Source organism: Diaporthe amygdali, assembly GCF_026229845.1.
Source record: "Diaporthe amygdali strain CAA958 chromosome Unknown NODE_44_length_330046_cov_65_728535, whole genome shotgun sequence".
NCBI classification, from domain to species: Eukaryota; Fungi; Ascomycota; class Sordariomycetes; order Diaporthales; family Diaporthaceae; genus Diaporthe; species Diaporthe amygdali.
This window is the reverse complement of record NW_026517064.1, coordinates 14,128-29,477: the sequence shown is the minus strand read 5'-3', so window position 1 is coordinate 29,477 and position 15,350 is coordinate 14,128. Positions and strand designations below refer to the sequence as shown.

Sequence of the window (15,350 nt, the reverse complement as noted above, 5' to 3'; positions counted from 1 at the left end):
ATCTGTCAACTTGAGTGAGAGCCTGGATCCATTTTCCCGGGCGCATGCGGAGGTTCGGAGGTGGGAGGACGGACAAGGATGTGGCTCGGTTGGCGTGGAGGGTGTACATGCAGTTGGTTCAATGACATTCTATTTATGTATATGTAGCCAGGGACCAACTCTACATTCGAATGGCGATTCACAGCGTAGATGACGTGCGAGTTCTGAATGAACCTCCAAACAGCGTCTCCGCCTCCTCCGTCATGCCAATATATTGTGGGTGACGAGAATTATCACTTGTCACCAAAAGTTTGCATGGACTTGATAATACTATTGGGCAATAATGTATGGTAGGGTCCGTCAGACCACTTATGGAAGGCTGTCCGCCCAGGCCTTGACCGGCGGCCAAGGTTGTTAGGCTGGGAACGCTTGATCTTCAAGGGAGAGGATGGCTGCATGAATCCTGACTACCTATGGCATTCATTATCATGAATTGAGACCAAGAGACCCCATCAGCTTCTCCAATATATCATCTCGCCGTACGCAATACTTTGAAGGACAATACAGTGCTACAAAATATCATTCCGCCTAATGTGTCCTGCCCTCATAAAGCCTTTGAACAAGCTTGACTCAATCGATAGCAGTTCCCTTGGGTTCCCGGGCTCAGCAATTTCTCCATTCCTCATCACCACGACGATGTCACAGCCCATAACCGAGTCCAACCGGTGCGAAACTCCAATGACAGTAGCGTCTTTAAATTGTTCTCTGATGAAACCTCGCATTTTTCGTCGGTTGTCTGATCGACACCACTGATCGCTTCATCTAGGAGCATCACCCTAGATTTGTGAAGCGCGGCCCTGGCTAAGCAGGAGAGCTGCTTTTGCCCGGCCGAGAAGCCCAACGAGCTATAGTAGTCTGCGTCGAGGCCACCACGCGCCGAAACGACACTCCAAACATCCACCTTAGCCAGCATGGTCTCGAGGTCTGGGCTGTCGTGCGCGAGCCTGCACTCCAGATCGAGGTTCTGCCGCACGGTTCCGGAAAGCGTAACAGGATCCTGGGACAGGTATAGTGAAGCATCGGCGAATAGTCTGCCTGGGCAGGGATCATATGTCTACTCCATCAACCCGGATAGTTCCTTGCTTAAGCTCCAGCATTTAGAGCAGGGCGAGAATCAGAGATGACGTACAAGCTGTCACTACATGGGCCATTATGGTGGTATTATGCTTTGGTAGAGACTCACCTTTCAGTGCGGCCACAAAAAAAGACCATTTCCCCGGGTCTGATTGTAAAAGTCAAATTTTGGAGACCAATTCTGAAAAAGGACTATTTGAAGCGTCGTGAGGCTATAATCACCTAGATTGATTTGCAGTACGTACAAACAGGGATTCGTAGTTTTTCAGAACTCACCTGTAAGCCGCAGTTACATTTTCAAATACGACCCCCCCCCGGTGGGTTGCTCTGACAGGCTTCTTCGCGTCGAGTCTCCTGGGGTGTTCGAACCATGAACGACCTCAGTCTAGCATGGTCGGGCAGGCCCATTACCCCCTTGCTCGTGCTTCCGGGCAAATCGAGCGCAACGGCCACCAAGAGTATCGCCAATCCGGCCGCGAACAAGTCCAGTACCACGTTTAGCCACCTCTGAAGGCAGAGCATTAGGTAATACGCTTTTTGACTTGTGTCCAGGAGCTTGAGATGCCTCGACATGAGGGCGTTCTGCCACATAAATGCACGCACGGTAGCGAGACCAGCCAGTGTCTCCGTGAAGGCCGTGTATAAGGGCGCCTTGCATTCGAGGTCAAGATGCCGAACTTGGTGCGAGGTACTCAAGTAACATCTCTGCAGAACACAGAGAGCAGCAAAGACAAAGGACAACGCAATAGCCACATACCAAGAGCCTGACGCGACAAGGCCGAGCTGGGCCAGGACACCCAGGGCCGCGAAGCATGTTTGGAATGTAGCCACTGGCAGTACCTGGTCAACTTGCGTCATGCCCTGACGAAACCTGTTCAGTATCGTCCCGCTGTCCGTTTGCAAGAAGAAGTAAAGAGTGCTGCTAGAACATGCTTTAGCAACAGCATGCGTAGGTTTTGTGTCGACTTGGGAATGACAAGGATCAGGAAGAATACGATGGCCGCAGCAGCGCGTACAATACCGGAGATGAAGAGAACAGCATAGACTCCGGCGTACATCTCATATTGGGCATTTGTACCATGCTGGGTCCAAAATCGTAGCTAGACCTGAGGTACTGTCGACCGGCTAGCGTAAAGAATCGATAACAAGTCAGATCGTGTAGAAAATCGCTCCGATGAACTTCGCGTAAGACACATATAGTGTCTAGTCATCCGTTGGTTTGATATCCAAACCTTCATCAGTCTCGAGCTGAGTGGTCGAAGAAGCCTTCTTTGCGTTGTTCTGGACGCTAAAATCCACTACTGAAGCGGCGTTGGAAGCCTCATCCTTTCCGTTTGCAAAAGTCTCATCTTCAATGACGCCCCAGACCGAGGGGTCGGTAGAATCGGTGTGAATCTGGTTGCATTGCACTCTGCCATCACTCAAAACAGTAATGTGATCAACCTTTCGCGCAAATTTCACCGTCGACACACTAGATTTCTGAGACCATTTCCAACCAGGCTCCAAGGATCAGCTCAACATCCTACTAGAATGTGTAGCCACGATGGCAGTGATCGATTCCTCGCGTAGAAGACCGCACTGTCCGAATAGGTTGTCGAAGATAACAACGGCAGTGCGGTTATGCAGCCAGCTAAAGCAACCATCCACGATGAAGACTGCCTCCCTGGAATAGACTGCCCTCGCCAAAGGATGTAAAGAATAAGAACAAGCCTTAATACTCAGAATTAGCCACGGAGTATTACATACTAGGATACTTACCACTCTCTGCTTTTGGCCGCCACTGAAAGAGACTCCGCCGCTCCCTACTCTTGTCTCATCAGCTTCAGGGAGGTTCGCGTAGTCGTATGTGAATTGGAGGCCACGTTCGATCCCATCAATATCGGTACCCATGAGAGTGACAGGCGCCGATACGTCGACAGATTCCTCTTCTCGACATTCTCAATGTGGCCACGATGATCTACAGAAAAAGCTACCTGTGATGATCAAATGTCCGTAATCGATACCACTATATAGGCCATGCCCAACATGAGTAATTGAAACTTTATTGAAACCTTTGCATAGCGGGTGCAGACCTGTCAGTTGTGTTTGCTGCTGAATCACTTTCCATCGTGGCGGGCCTATAAAGGGATTTTCTTTTCACCGCCGCTAGAATACGACTTTTCTTCACCCTTCTGCCAATCTTTCAAGCCGAAAGGTTCAGCTATATTACACCTCAATTGCCGACATTCCAAATCAACGTATCGTGCTGTTTTCTTCTCTTTTGTTCTAGTTCTTTCCGTGCTGAAAACTTAAAGCAGGGGTGTAAAGTATCAGTGCCTGTGATGTCTGCTTCCATACTTCCCGGCTAAAAATAACCTTGTCTAAGTTCATCCTATTCCAATGGCACTTGGGCATCTAGAACATGAAGCATCTGTATTCATCGTTTTCCCTCGGGTTGGAAGATACGAATTGCGGCTGACATTAGCAATTTTGCTGGAACATCATCTGCATAAATGCTGCGGTGTTCCCCGCCTGCAGACAAACGAGAAGATGTACAGACTGACAGACAATTCAATTCACCAACACCGTCATAGTCAACAGCAAGACAAGGAATTCTGGCAATGCTCCTCTTAAAGCTAAGCATTCTGGCTATAGCCATCGCCACCGGCGCCCAGGCTGCCGCCACCCCCGAAAACGGCATCATCAGCGCCCGGGATGCCAGTGCCCCGGAATATCATCCTAACGTGAAAGACCCGGGCGGCCTCCCCCCGTGTCACGGCACAGCCGTCGCTCGCCGTCTCGCCCGGGACGACCCTCGCTCTCCCGATCTCGAAATCCGGGACGGCAACGATGCGTCCTCGGGCCCAATCGTCCGTACTGGCAAGCGTGCTACTTACCCGTCCAACTACATTCCCGCCAAGTGCAACCAGCAGGGCTTCAACTGCGTCTAGTGAGTCCCGCGCCCTCCCCCCTCCCTCCTCCCTGCTCCCTGCTCCCTGCTCCCGAACACGTACTTACCATGCCGTTCCCTCTCCCCAGTGCCCAACCGGGCGTTTCGTTCGCCGGCGGCCCAAGCCCCGTAGAATCATACAAGCGTGAAGACAAAAGTAAGAACCCTCTAGACCCGCCACAAAGACCACCGGGTCACTAGCACGCGCTGACGGCCTCCCGAAACAGCCCAAGTCCTAGTCTTCAAATACTGGCAGCAGGAGGTCATGTTCACGGCCAACGGCGGCACGACCGTGGCCTACCTGGCCCACGACACCATCTGGACCTGCGCGAAGGGGCTGATGCACGCCAAGACCATCGTCGCGGGAGGGGACGTCAGAGGTCCTAGCGACACAGACCTGTACAACTGCGTCTGCACTTATGTGTTGAGCGATGACCTGGTCATCTGGCCGAGCTGATGAGGCTGGGCCAGCCACTTGTGTGCCGCGGGGATGGAAGCGGGGCCCTTGTAAAACTCCCAAGAAGACAGGTGAACTGCGCAAGCGGTAGTCCTGCCGCAGCACAGCAACCACATCCGAATAAGATCAAGGCAATATTTGCATTCAACGTCGCGATTCGCGCCTCGGGAATGCTCAGAGCGATTCGTTCTCCTCGTGACTTGCATGTACTCAATGTGTGCGTTGGCTCCGCTCCCATCCTGTCAACCGCATCCCTCCTATCGTCCAACCATCACGTCAGCAGCAACTTTCCCAACCGGCGTCAGCTGCTTTTAGCCCAATTCAAGGTAAATTGGGGCTGGCTCTCCTCCCGACGAGCTCCGCAATTGCGCATCATCGAAGCACATGTCACATCAAGTCAAGTGCCTCTCACAAGAATCTTCGGCAGAGGAAAGCGTGTCTGCATTTGGTCAGTTTCATGGCTAGGCCGGCCTCCCTCCCAGAACCATGTACCCATCCCAGTCCTATTTACACAACTTTTGGCGGCGTGGTCCCTAGGACTCCCATTCAAAATCACTCCTCCCTCCAGAGCCGTTGCATTGGCTATGTACTCCTTGAATAAACAACATGCCCACTCGATTTTGTTACCAACTGGTAGTTTTCTTTGTTCGATGTCCTGAAAATTTGATATTTCCTGTTCCTCCCCTTGCCTGCGCCGGTGATATCTTAAAGCATGTGGTTCATTTTAAAGTTTCTTATTTTTTCAATCCTCCCCAGGTCGTGTCCAGACCTTGCGAGTCAATTCATTTGCTTATCCCATTCGTTCATGTGCAGTGTCATTCAGTGCGTGGCGGTGTTGAGTCGTAATCGAAACAGAAGTGTACTTCGTGTATACGTCCACCAGAAAAGGGGTTGAGAAGTAGTCGTCGGTCCTCGTTAACAGGGTAAACAACATATGGTGTCGATTCTCGAACATGTTTGAAATCGAAAAAAATATGGACAGTGAATCCAAACACGTGTGGCCTCTTGCAGCTGAAAAATTAGGAGACATCAAGTTCTGTCGTGTCGTTCGTAGTGCCCGGGAAACAACAGGGGACGCCGTTTCCGCTCTCGTTCGGAGGGGTGCATTGCCAAGCCAAAGCGTTCGATGTCGTGAGGCAGGTTGTACGAGCGTACGTAGGCTTTCGCATGATTAGTTGCGACGCCTTTGACGCGGATGGGGGCCGTCAGAATTTTCGGAAGAAATTTTCGAAGCAGTGGCACAGAATCTACTCGACGGGTCTGACTGATCTCTCCGCTCGGGCCTTGATGTGATTCGCGTGGGTTTCGAGACATTGAATCATCAATCGAGAGACTGCGAGTCAAATTAGTATTCTCGATTCGTGAACACAACCAGAGACGATAAAGAGTGAGAACAACTTACCAGGCCACCCAGTACTCTTTGCCATAATGTGGGCTGTGGCTCTCAATATCTTGACTGCGTAACCGCCTGCAATGCCTTGGAGAAATTCCATCCCCATCTTCTTTTCCAAGCCCTCGAGGACATCTTGAATCTTCCGTAATAGCTGAACGTCCTCATCTTCCAGAAGCATGATGGCGGGAACCTGGAAGAGCTCGACCTCGTCTTGACCCAAAATGCCTAAATATTGACCAACCCTATCCTGTAGTGTTGCTACCCACTCAGCCAAGACCTGTGCGCAGTCAAATGCACAGAGTGCAGACTGCGGAGGCAGTTCCAGCCGAGTGAAATCGGCAAATGTCACGTCCAATCTGTCAGATGTTGACAAAGAGTCGGCCGCAAAGTAAGCCGCTTTCCGCAAATGCTTCTCCCGTCGTGATGTGGTCCGATTAGCCAAGGACGGCTGCATGGGAGATTGGCCCGAGTGATTATCCAGCAAACCAGCAGCGGCACCCGTAGTGTCCATATGATCAAGATTGTCAGTCACACCAGGCTCCGGGCCTAAGAAAGGCTGTTCGGCGTGCTGGACAATCTCACTTCCGCGAGCCAGTTCTTCCGCCATACCGTCCCAATCACGTTCCCAAAACTGACCCTTGGAGCGGGAGAGATTCACAAAAAGACGCACGTAAGCCAAATCTAGCAGGGGTATGCAATCTGCAGACAAAGGACCCTTGCCGGAAGGGTTGGGGCGCTTTGCAGAATGGTGAGGATTGCTCGACCATGCTGCGTGCCAGGCCTTGAGAGCAGGCTCGATGTGTCGATGCATCTTTTCCGTTTCCTCATTGGTCCAGACGTTGCTATGGTGCCTCTGCCGCGTTTCCCAGATGTAGTTGTGAAGGGCGTTGATCAAAATAAGACAGCCAAAAGTGCTGGGCTTGAGCGTCGATGGTGGGAGGTCGCTAGCACCGAAAATGTTCCCAGACAGGTGTCCGCTGTGCATGGAAAGCCTGCGCTGTTTCTCGTTTGTACGCAGCAAGTCCCCTAAAGCGTCATGGAAAGTGACGCGATTGTGGTTCGCTCCGCTAACACCCCCACGAGCATTGAAAACCGCACTTGTTTCGGCTTCGAAAAATTCCTCGTCGCACGGCAATTCCAGTAAAATCTCCGAGTTGGTGAGCGCGGGAGAGTGATTGTAAGCAGATACCAACAGACTGGAAAGGATGAAAATAGTGTACAGGGTACGCTTTCGCTCCTCCGCAGCTTTCCACCTCAACCATTCTGCATGCTCGTCAGAGCCATCACTCATCTGGATATCTTGCTCGGCACGGGATTGTGGTTGACGCAGTAGATCAGCTCCCTGGGCCAAGCTGACAAGCGCAGCACAGTGTGTTTCAGCAATCTTACCCACCAACTGGTCTCCGCAACTGTGGCCGTAGACGACGTTGAGAAGCATTGATTGAACGAGCCACACAGGAGTATCTGTCGAACCGTCTTGGGATCCTTGTACGTCTTGCTCAGACGAGGATCCTCGGAACCCGGCTTTTCGGACGTTAGCTTTCCTTCGCTGCTCCAAGTAAGTCTGAATCATCTTCTTGGCCATCTCAAACAGTTCTCGAGCGCGCTCATGCTCTTTCTCGTACAAGGCGCCAATTGCAGCCATGGAGAGCACCAGGCATGCAGATCCACCAATACTGCCCAAGTCATTCTTTGCCGGTCGGGCTGGGATCTCGAAGGACAAGGTCGCGATGTGAAGGAACGGTAGATGCGGATGGAAATAAGTTAGGTAGGCGGCGACGTATCGTTGCAGATTCTGCGTGCTGGGCAGGTTGTTGGCGGGGTCCGGCGAACCCTTGGCATGCGCGGATGAAGGCGAGGGATGAACCGAGAACGAGGATCTGCGGTTGGCGAGAGACGAGCCCAGCGAGGCTGTGGACAGGGCACCTAGGATGGCGTTTCTTGTTGAATCAGTTATTGTCGAGACGGGTGAGGTGCCATGAGTACTACCATTGATCGAAGTCGGCGTCTCCGGGCCGTGACCAAAATTCAACGTTTGGTTCATGTTCTGAGCATTCAGGCCCGTCATCACCGAGGGCGAGCCCGAGTTCATCGACGAGGGTGGTGGCGTGAAATAGGCGTCGTTCAACATGCCGTGCTGCATTGGATGCGGGGACACCGGGGCCCCAGTCATGAGGTCAGGGAAAACATGGCTGGGAAAGTCGATGTTGAAAGGGTTTCCCATCTGAGGGGAGACCATGGCCGGTGCCCATGCCGAGGATGTACCCGGCGCTGTTGAAGCGGGATTATTGGAACCATCGATCATAGCGTCGCTCATGCCACCAGGGCTTGCCGTGCTGATGGCAGAGGAAGATGAGCCATCGACAGCATTGTCATTCAAATTGTTGAAGGTCAGCTGCTGCCCAAAATCTGTGATCAAGAAGTCCTCCAACCCAAAAGGAGCGGCGTGAGACGACAAATCCGGCAGGCCATGGAAAACGGGTGAGAGAGGATCGACACCGATTGACTGTGGAGACTCCATGCCCACATGGAGAGCCTGGGGATCAATTGTTGGGGCGGCACTAAATAGGTTGTCCATGAAGTCGTGGCGGAAAATAGCATGAGGTGGTGCTGTGCGAAGGCCCTGGTCGTAGTTCAGGCCGTTTGTTTCCAGCTTGGGAAGTCCGTGCTGCACGCCCCGGTGGCCCATAACCGAAGACATGCCCGGAAATTGGTTGTGGGAGTAATGGAAAGGCAGGCCGATAAGACTGTCGTGACGACTGTGGGTCGGCGGCATCCGGGCAACTGGTCCTCCGTTGGCAGCACCGGCCATCATCTGTATGGCAGCGCCATCAACAACACTAATGGTATTGGCCCTCGGTCTCATCGAGGCCGGGTTCGGAGGGGCGCTCTGGACCGGACCAGCGACGCTGTTTTTGCGAGCACGGCTCTGGCCAATAGTCACACCACTTGCGCTCTCACGACGGTTGCGAGGACGGGCCGAGGGGGCTGTGGACTGGTGCAGCTTCTGCTGGTGGCGGAGAAGCAGGTCACGCCTGGCGAAGCACCGTTTGCATTCTGGGCATTCGAATGGCTTCTCCTTGGTGTGGGACCTTTCGTGTCTCTTCAGGTGCTCCAACCGAGCAAAGGCGCGGCCGCAAGTTGTACATCCATGGGGACGGGGCTTGTCAGTCTTTGGAGGAGGGAAACTGGCAGTCGGGGTCTTGGTGTTGACAGTAATAGTTGAGGCCTCTATTTGTATGGATTTCACAGATTAGCCGACCGCATAAGGCTTTTTATGCATGGGATTCGTGGGGAGAGGTTGGGTCCAAGAAGCAGAGAGCATTATTGCATGGCACAATACAACATGGGGGTGGACATTTGGCATACCAGTGTCATCGCCCTGGGGAGCAGTAACATCTGGGTCGGCGGAGGGAGGAGAGTTGGATATGTTTGCAGTCGACATGGTAGCGGACTCGAGCTTTGGCCCAGCGTCGTTGCCCATAGTGCTTGTTTGAGTGAAAGTGTTTGGGTTGGCTTCGGCAAGTATGGCTGGCGCAAGGCAAACAGGGCGGTGTCGCTTGCAAGTCACAGGTGTGTGCGTCGAGCGAGCGAGCGAGGAATTGCGCTTGGAATCTGACTTGATTGGATTTGCTTCTCTGGCAGAAGTAACCCACGAATACCAGGCAAACGGCGCAGCGAAGGCAGACAGTCAAGGCAGTCAAGTCGCGATTTGGCGGCGGCGAGGTGAGGCGAGGCGACACGAGGTGGGTGGGGTGAAGATGGCGAGGAGGGGAGAAGAGAGTAGATTGGGAGGAGTAACGAATCGTGATTACGATCTCATGTCCCTTTCCGAAGAAGCGATCCAGGAGAGCAACTGGAGGGATTGCTCGGGAGCTCGTACAGAAAGACTCAACCAAGTGTTGCAACAGGTCGAGCAATTGGGCGAGACGAGGCGACGAGAGGTGTAGTGTTGAGGGAGCAAGAGGAGGAAGAAGAGGGTAATTGGTGAAGAAGAAGCACGGACACGGCCAGGACAAGAGCATCTAGCAGCACCAGCAGCATCCTTGGTACTAAACAGGACAAGACGAAGAGAGGTGACTTGCCCTCGCACTGCGCCTGCACCTGCACTCGGGCCTAGCCACTGGGAGAGATTGGAAAGGCAGCGCGTACCGTCGACGTACCTCCTGCAGGCCAGCAGGACCCGGCCAGCCTTCTCTTGCCTCTGTGCCTCTCAGTTCCCCATCACCTATTGCCAGGGGGGTAGAGGAGGGATGGTCAAGGGCCCAGGGCCCAGGGCCCTCCAGGGCTCGGACAAGGTGTCTGGATTGGCACTGTGTGGGCTCAGGTACTGCGGTACCTGGCCATTGGGGGATTGCCTGGGGCTTTTCGTACCCAGATGCGGGCCTGGTACCCTGGTCCCTGCAAGTCACGCCGCACTTGCCTCTGCAGTCCTGACGACGACCAAGTCATACAGACCTTCCGCCTGGGCGAATAAGAGCACGATTAAAGATGGGTTGGAACTAGGCAGAGAAAGAGGCATGAGGTGAAGTGAGTCGAGTCGAGTCGAGTCGAGGCAACGGGCCAGCGTTTCCCTCCGCTGGCCCAACGTGATGCTGTAGAAACATATCGTAGCCACAGACGGGCAGAGAGACACACGAGGTGGGTGAACACCAGAGCAGGAGCAACACACTTAGTCAGTCAGTCAGCGGAACAAGGGAAAGTACCGCACGCAGTATTGAGTACATTCTCACATGGAGGCAGCATGCAGCATGAGCAGGGGCATTTGTGGCCTCAGCGCTAGGCACAAGACTGTGGTTGGTTGGTTTGTCTGGCGTGGGAAGGTACAAGGTACTTCGGAAGGTGGATGCGAGCCCTGCCTGAGCCTGAGCCTGAGCCTGAGCCTGAGCCTGAGCCTGAGCCTGAGCCTGAGCCTGAGCCTTCCTGTTCTTCCTGCCTTCCTGCCTCCTGCCTTCTCTCTCCCTGGGCACGGCTGAGCTTACATAACTCTCTCAAAAAGGTCAGCAGGACACGACAAGACAGGGCAAGGGCAGGGGCATGGATGGATCGATGGACCTCTCGACATGGAGACTCCTTCCTTCATTCCTTCCCTCGACTGACCGACTGACTGGTTGACTGCCCAGGTGGCAGGTGGTTAAGCTGAGTGAGTGAGTGAGTGCATTGCAACAGGAGTCAGGACGGGAAAGACGGTCTGCTTCATCGCAACTGGCCAACTCAGCAATATGAGAAACAGATATTAGTCTACCAGCTACCAGATGGGCAGACAACCAACCCATAGCCTGTCCATCGATAAAAATTCCCGACGCACGCTTCCTAGCAATGTCAGGCAACTAGAGGAGATCAAACAACGGATGACGCACCGAGAACTGCCAGCCTCGAACCACACAAACTGCAAACTGCATACTGCAAACTGCACATCACGCACGCATTTGTGCTCTTCACTGCTCTGCTTTGCACTGCTCTGCTCGCTGTCCTGCACAGAAATGCACCCAAACGCCACAGGCACAGGCCGACAAGCTCATCGGCCGACCATCAGCAAAGGAATACGCCAAAACCTGGATACGAGCGACAATAAGAATAAGTTGCTCGTATGCTCTTTCACTTGCAGTCAACGTTTTCTTTAGCATGTGCTGCACGGAGTACAGTTTACCTACCTTGTCTGCAACGTTGCCGCCCAAAGAGAACAAAAAAAACCCACTCAGAGTTTCGCTCTCATGCAGACGGCCTCGCGAGCCTGGAAGATCCCTCCATCCCGGTCGCAACCAGCGGCCCAGCACATCAATTCCAACCTTATTGCCATGAAAAGACCCTCTTCCTGCCTCTGCTTTTGGCCCTGTCAGACCATACGGTGAAGCAGCAGCACTTGACCTTGCCAGAGACGAGAATTTTAAAACACACCTCGGGCTTGTCGGCCACCGCCGCGGTGCTTGCTTTCGAATCACGGCAATCTAGCAATATATCTTGGTGTGCGCACAGATGTGTCGTTCGCATCCACACATCTTCAGCAGCGGCTTTGGCCTGCTCCCCCTTTGGGGCATCCACGACAGCAGGATGCCTTCATGGGCCCTGTCCTTCTCCCCTGCACACGTCAACAACTTTCTATCTGACAACCTCGGTCGCCAACCTGATCCTCGCCCACCAGTCGGTTCCGCACAATGCTCAAGCAAGCTGTCCGTCACTATGACTACCGCTACCACAAAAGATGCCACCCTAATCGACGCACACTGAATCCTTGGTGTCCGCAGTGCATGCGGGAACCGGACACCCTCGGCACACACCCAACCTGGCCAGCAGTTGATTGATCAGCTCACCACGGCGCCGGTCTCTTCTTAGCCTAGCTGTGCTGCAACTGGCTGCTGCACATCGTGCCGTCTCTTTTGTGGCGCACAGTGCTCGGCGCCAGGGTCTTCTTGATCACTGGTGCTTCCATCCTTGACCTGTTACCACCCCAAGCTTCGTCTGGTATTAGCTTTCTAAATCTTTGGTAAGCGAGGCCTGATGCACGAGGCTCCAGAGCGCGCAGCATCTCCTCGACGGCACTGTTGCAGCTCGGACTGTATCACATCCGGCCGTGTCTTCCAATAAGTAAGCTGCTAAGAAAAGCTTCAGAGCCTCAGCAAACTGCACCCATGTGGCATGCTCAAGGGGACAGGGACAATCAAGAGGACAGCTACAGAAGAAAGGCCAGCCTCGACCACAAAAGCGATCTAGCGAGCTTTTATCCGGTCCAGTGCCTGAGAGGCTGAATTGTAGCGGTGGTTGTCGTCGCTTCCTAATTTGCCTTATTCGGCAACCCGATCGTTTGCCTGGGGTGAAGGATTGACGCTCGTCCAGGCCGCCCTGCTGACTCCCAACCAGCGTGCCTCATTCCTCTCGAGACAGTGGCAGTTCTCGATGCAGAATCGCTCGCCATCCGACGTCACTAATGAGCCGCAACAAATGGGCCAGCTCTGGTACAAGCGTTACGAGCTGCGAAGGTCGCAGCTATTCGCTGCTCTCCGGTTTTAGTGCGGCAAACGGTCAATGAGATGAATGGCGAACACTGGTCCCTTGGTCCCTTGAGTCCCCAGGCCGCCTCACAGGCTGCAGGTCATGGCTAGCACCGCGCCGCGAGCACAGTGCGTGCTTTACAACTCGGCTAGGCGAGGTCTTGTAATGTCACCTGCAGGAAAATGGCTAATCCGCAGTGTCGCATCCCATCCAGCACTCCAACTTGCCGGCCAGCCCAGCGAGAACCCTGCCAAGTCACTGGGCCCGAGGGATAGCCGTCTCTGCCTTGTTGTTGGCGAAGAACCCGCCCATCAACTTATTAGGATGCAAAGCTTCAGCCAAGTGATGGCTTTGCGGCCTAAGGCTATTCACGTCCTCGACCGGGGTCGCTTGGACAGAGTTCCGACCTTGGTGTGCGCCTTGCGCTGTTCCTGGCTCTGAGCACCAGTATCACTGCAACTGCACTTGCTTTCGTCAACCTCAATAAACAAGCGTAACATCCGGAAGGTAAGCTGCTTGAAAAGCATCTTCAGGATTGGCTACTCTTGTCGTTGGACAGATCAGACATGACGCTGGCCTAGGCACACGGTGCGCACACTAGCACCCGTGGTCCTTGCACACTCATGCCGCTGGCCAGGCTGGGCGGGCACTACCTCACTAATGTGAGTAGGCTATCAGACTGCAGCTGACATTGAATGATCTGATCCAAATAGCAGCTCCAGTGCGATGACGTCGAAAACGTTTCTGAAGCTCTGGAACACGGCTAATCCGTCGAAAGTCGGGGGAAAAAATGAAGTGATCGTCCGTGGTGCTACTCACGGCGAGGCCTTCCCAACACCTGACTGTAGGCGGTCAACGTCGCTCACGCCGCTCGCGTGCGACGACAGACGGACTTCGATGGTTTGTGTCTCCGGAACTGACAAGACACCTCGGGCAAGAAGCTTCAAAGACGATCACAGTCCCATCAGCGATTCTGAAATCTGAAGTGTCAATTACGGCTTTCTACTGAGACGGGAGGGTGGCAGGACAGGTCGCTATGGGTCGTCTCACTGGGATGTCAGCGGCCTTGCTCCACATATGCACGCTCCACAAACTCGCAATGCTTCAGCTGGTCGTAAGCGCTACAGTGGCCCAAAAGTCTCGCGGCAGCCAGGCTCGTCATCCCTTCTCCCAAGGCGCCCAATGAAGTGGCCACATCCTGCAGCAAGATCGGTGAAGACAAGGGATGCAAGTCAATGTTTTAAAGCACTCGTCAAGCTTTGCCAAAGTCCACCAACAGATGAGCTCGAAAAACCTACGATCGGAGCTAGAGGGCACGCGATGCAAAGCTGTGATATGCAACACTCGATGCACATCGCTATGAATAGGTCGAGTAGCAACGCTCGGTGGATGCAGCCTCAACCGTGGAAGGTGATACATGCGACCGCGCCAGCCTAAGAGCCCGAAATACTGCGCAGCCGGACATGATGCAATTTGTCTGATGGAAATCTCTCAAACTGATCTGTCTGCTCTGCGCTCGTAATGGGCAAGGCTGGGCCGCCATCTTCGGGCCGCTCCCATCTCCTAGGCCCACCTCATCGTCACGGTCCCAGTTTACCATTGCTCATAGCGGCTCCTCATCAGGAGACCTGAGACTCGAGAGGCCGTAGCCTCCCAATCCAAGTCCTGGGCTCGTCCATGCAGCATGCGGATACCCACAGCGGGCGCTTATCGGAGAGTGAGGTCGAGAGCTCGCCTGGGAATCTGCGTCTGCCCCTTATGCCCCGCCATCCGGAGGGGTATTTCACAGCTTTGGAGTAGCTTGCTCTCACATGGAGGGGCAGTACTTCTGATTGATTCCACGAGCGGACTACGCCAGGCACAAGCTTCCGGGCATTGATTTGGAAGGTCTCGGAGCTGGCGGCGGAAAAGTATCAATGCGCGCCCGGGCGAAGGAAACACACCGACTTTATGAGCAATTGAGCAGGCTGGTCGTCCCAATTCCGTGGCTCAAAGGATGCGACATTTTACACTCAGCGGATCCCCGCCAGATGAGCCAGCCATCCAATCTGGAGCTGGCAGCAGCTGCCCCTCCATCTATCTGAGGTTGACAGGGTGCTTGATAAGCCAGAGCTTCCAAAACACCTCGACCCCTCCATGCCCCTCCAAGACCTTGATGCCTGGGACCCTAGAGCCTGTTGGGGATCCCCTGCGCACCCCAAGGAAGTGAGAAAGCACAAGCCCACACAGTGCCTCCGAACGTGCCGCGCCTTGTCAGTCGAAGTCACTGGTCACACGGCACACACCTGATTTCTGAAGGATCGCGCGAAGAGAGGCCCAGCCGGTCTCATTGAACGTCCCGCTAACGCACCTCCCCTGGAAAGGCGCCTTTGCACAGCCTCAACGTCGATGGACACTTCCCAAAGTCGCCAGATCTCCGATATGTGGACGGCAATGCAATGTCCATCACTATCAGTTTCAGAGTTGGC

At 54.0% G+C, this 15,350-nt stretch overlaps 3 protein-coding genes across 3 annotated transcripts; 1 reads left to right on the top strand and 2 right to left on the bottom strand.

Moving 5' to 3' along the window:
- Positions 1–664: 664 nt before the first annotated feature.
- Positions 665–3,003, bottom strand: J7T55_010256 (uncharacterized protein; the record flags this gene model as incomplete). Its single annotated transcript, XM_053134316.1, has 6 exons — positions 665–1,074; positions 1,223–1,261; positions 1,446–2,035; positions 2,130–2,238; positions 2,346–2,508; positions 2,872–3,003. 6 exons carry the CDS (start codon positions 3,001–3,003, stop codon positions 665–667), a joined length of 1,443 nt encoding a protein of 480 aa, XP_052987814.1.
- A 710-nt stretch (positions 3,004–3,713) lies between these two features.
- J7T55_010255 (uncharacterized protein) lies at positions 3,714–4,499 on the top strand (the record flags this gene model as incomplete). Its single annotated transcript, XM_053134315.1, has 3 exons — positions 3,714–4,042; positions 4,132–4,199; positions 4,270–4,499. The coding sequence occupies 3 exons, from the start codon at positions 3,714–3,716 to the stop codon at positions 4,497–4,499; spliced, it is 627 nt and encodes a 208-aa protein (XP_052987813.1).
- A 1,247-nt stretch (positions 4,500–5,746) lies between these two features.
- Positions 5,747–9,376, bottom strand: J7T55_010254 (uncharacterized protein; the record flags this gene model as incomplete). Its single annotated transcript, XM_053134314.1, has 3 exons — positions 5,747–5,832; positions 5,902–9,123; positions 9,262–9,376. The coding sequence occupies 3 exons, from the start codon at positions 9,374–9,376 to the stop codon at positions 5,747–5,749; spliced, it is 3,423 nt and encodes a 1,140-aa protein (XP_052987812.1).
- Positions 9,377–15,350: the final 5,974 nt, after the last annotated feature.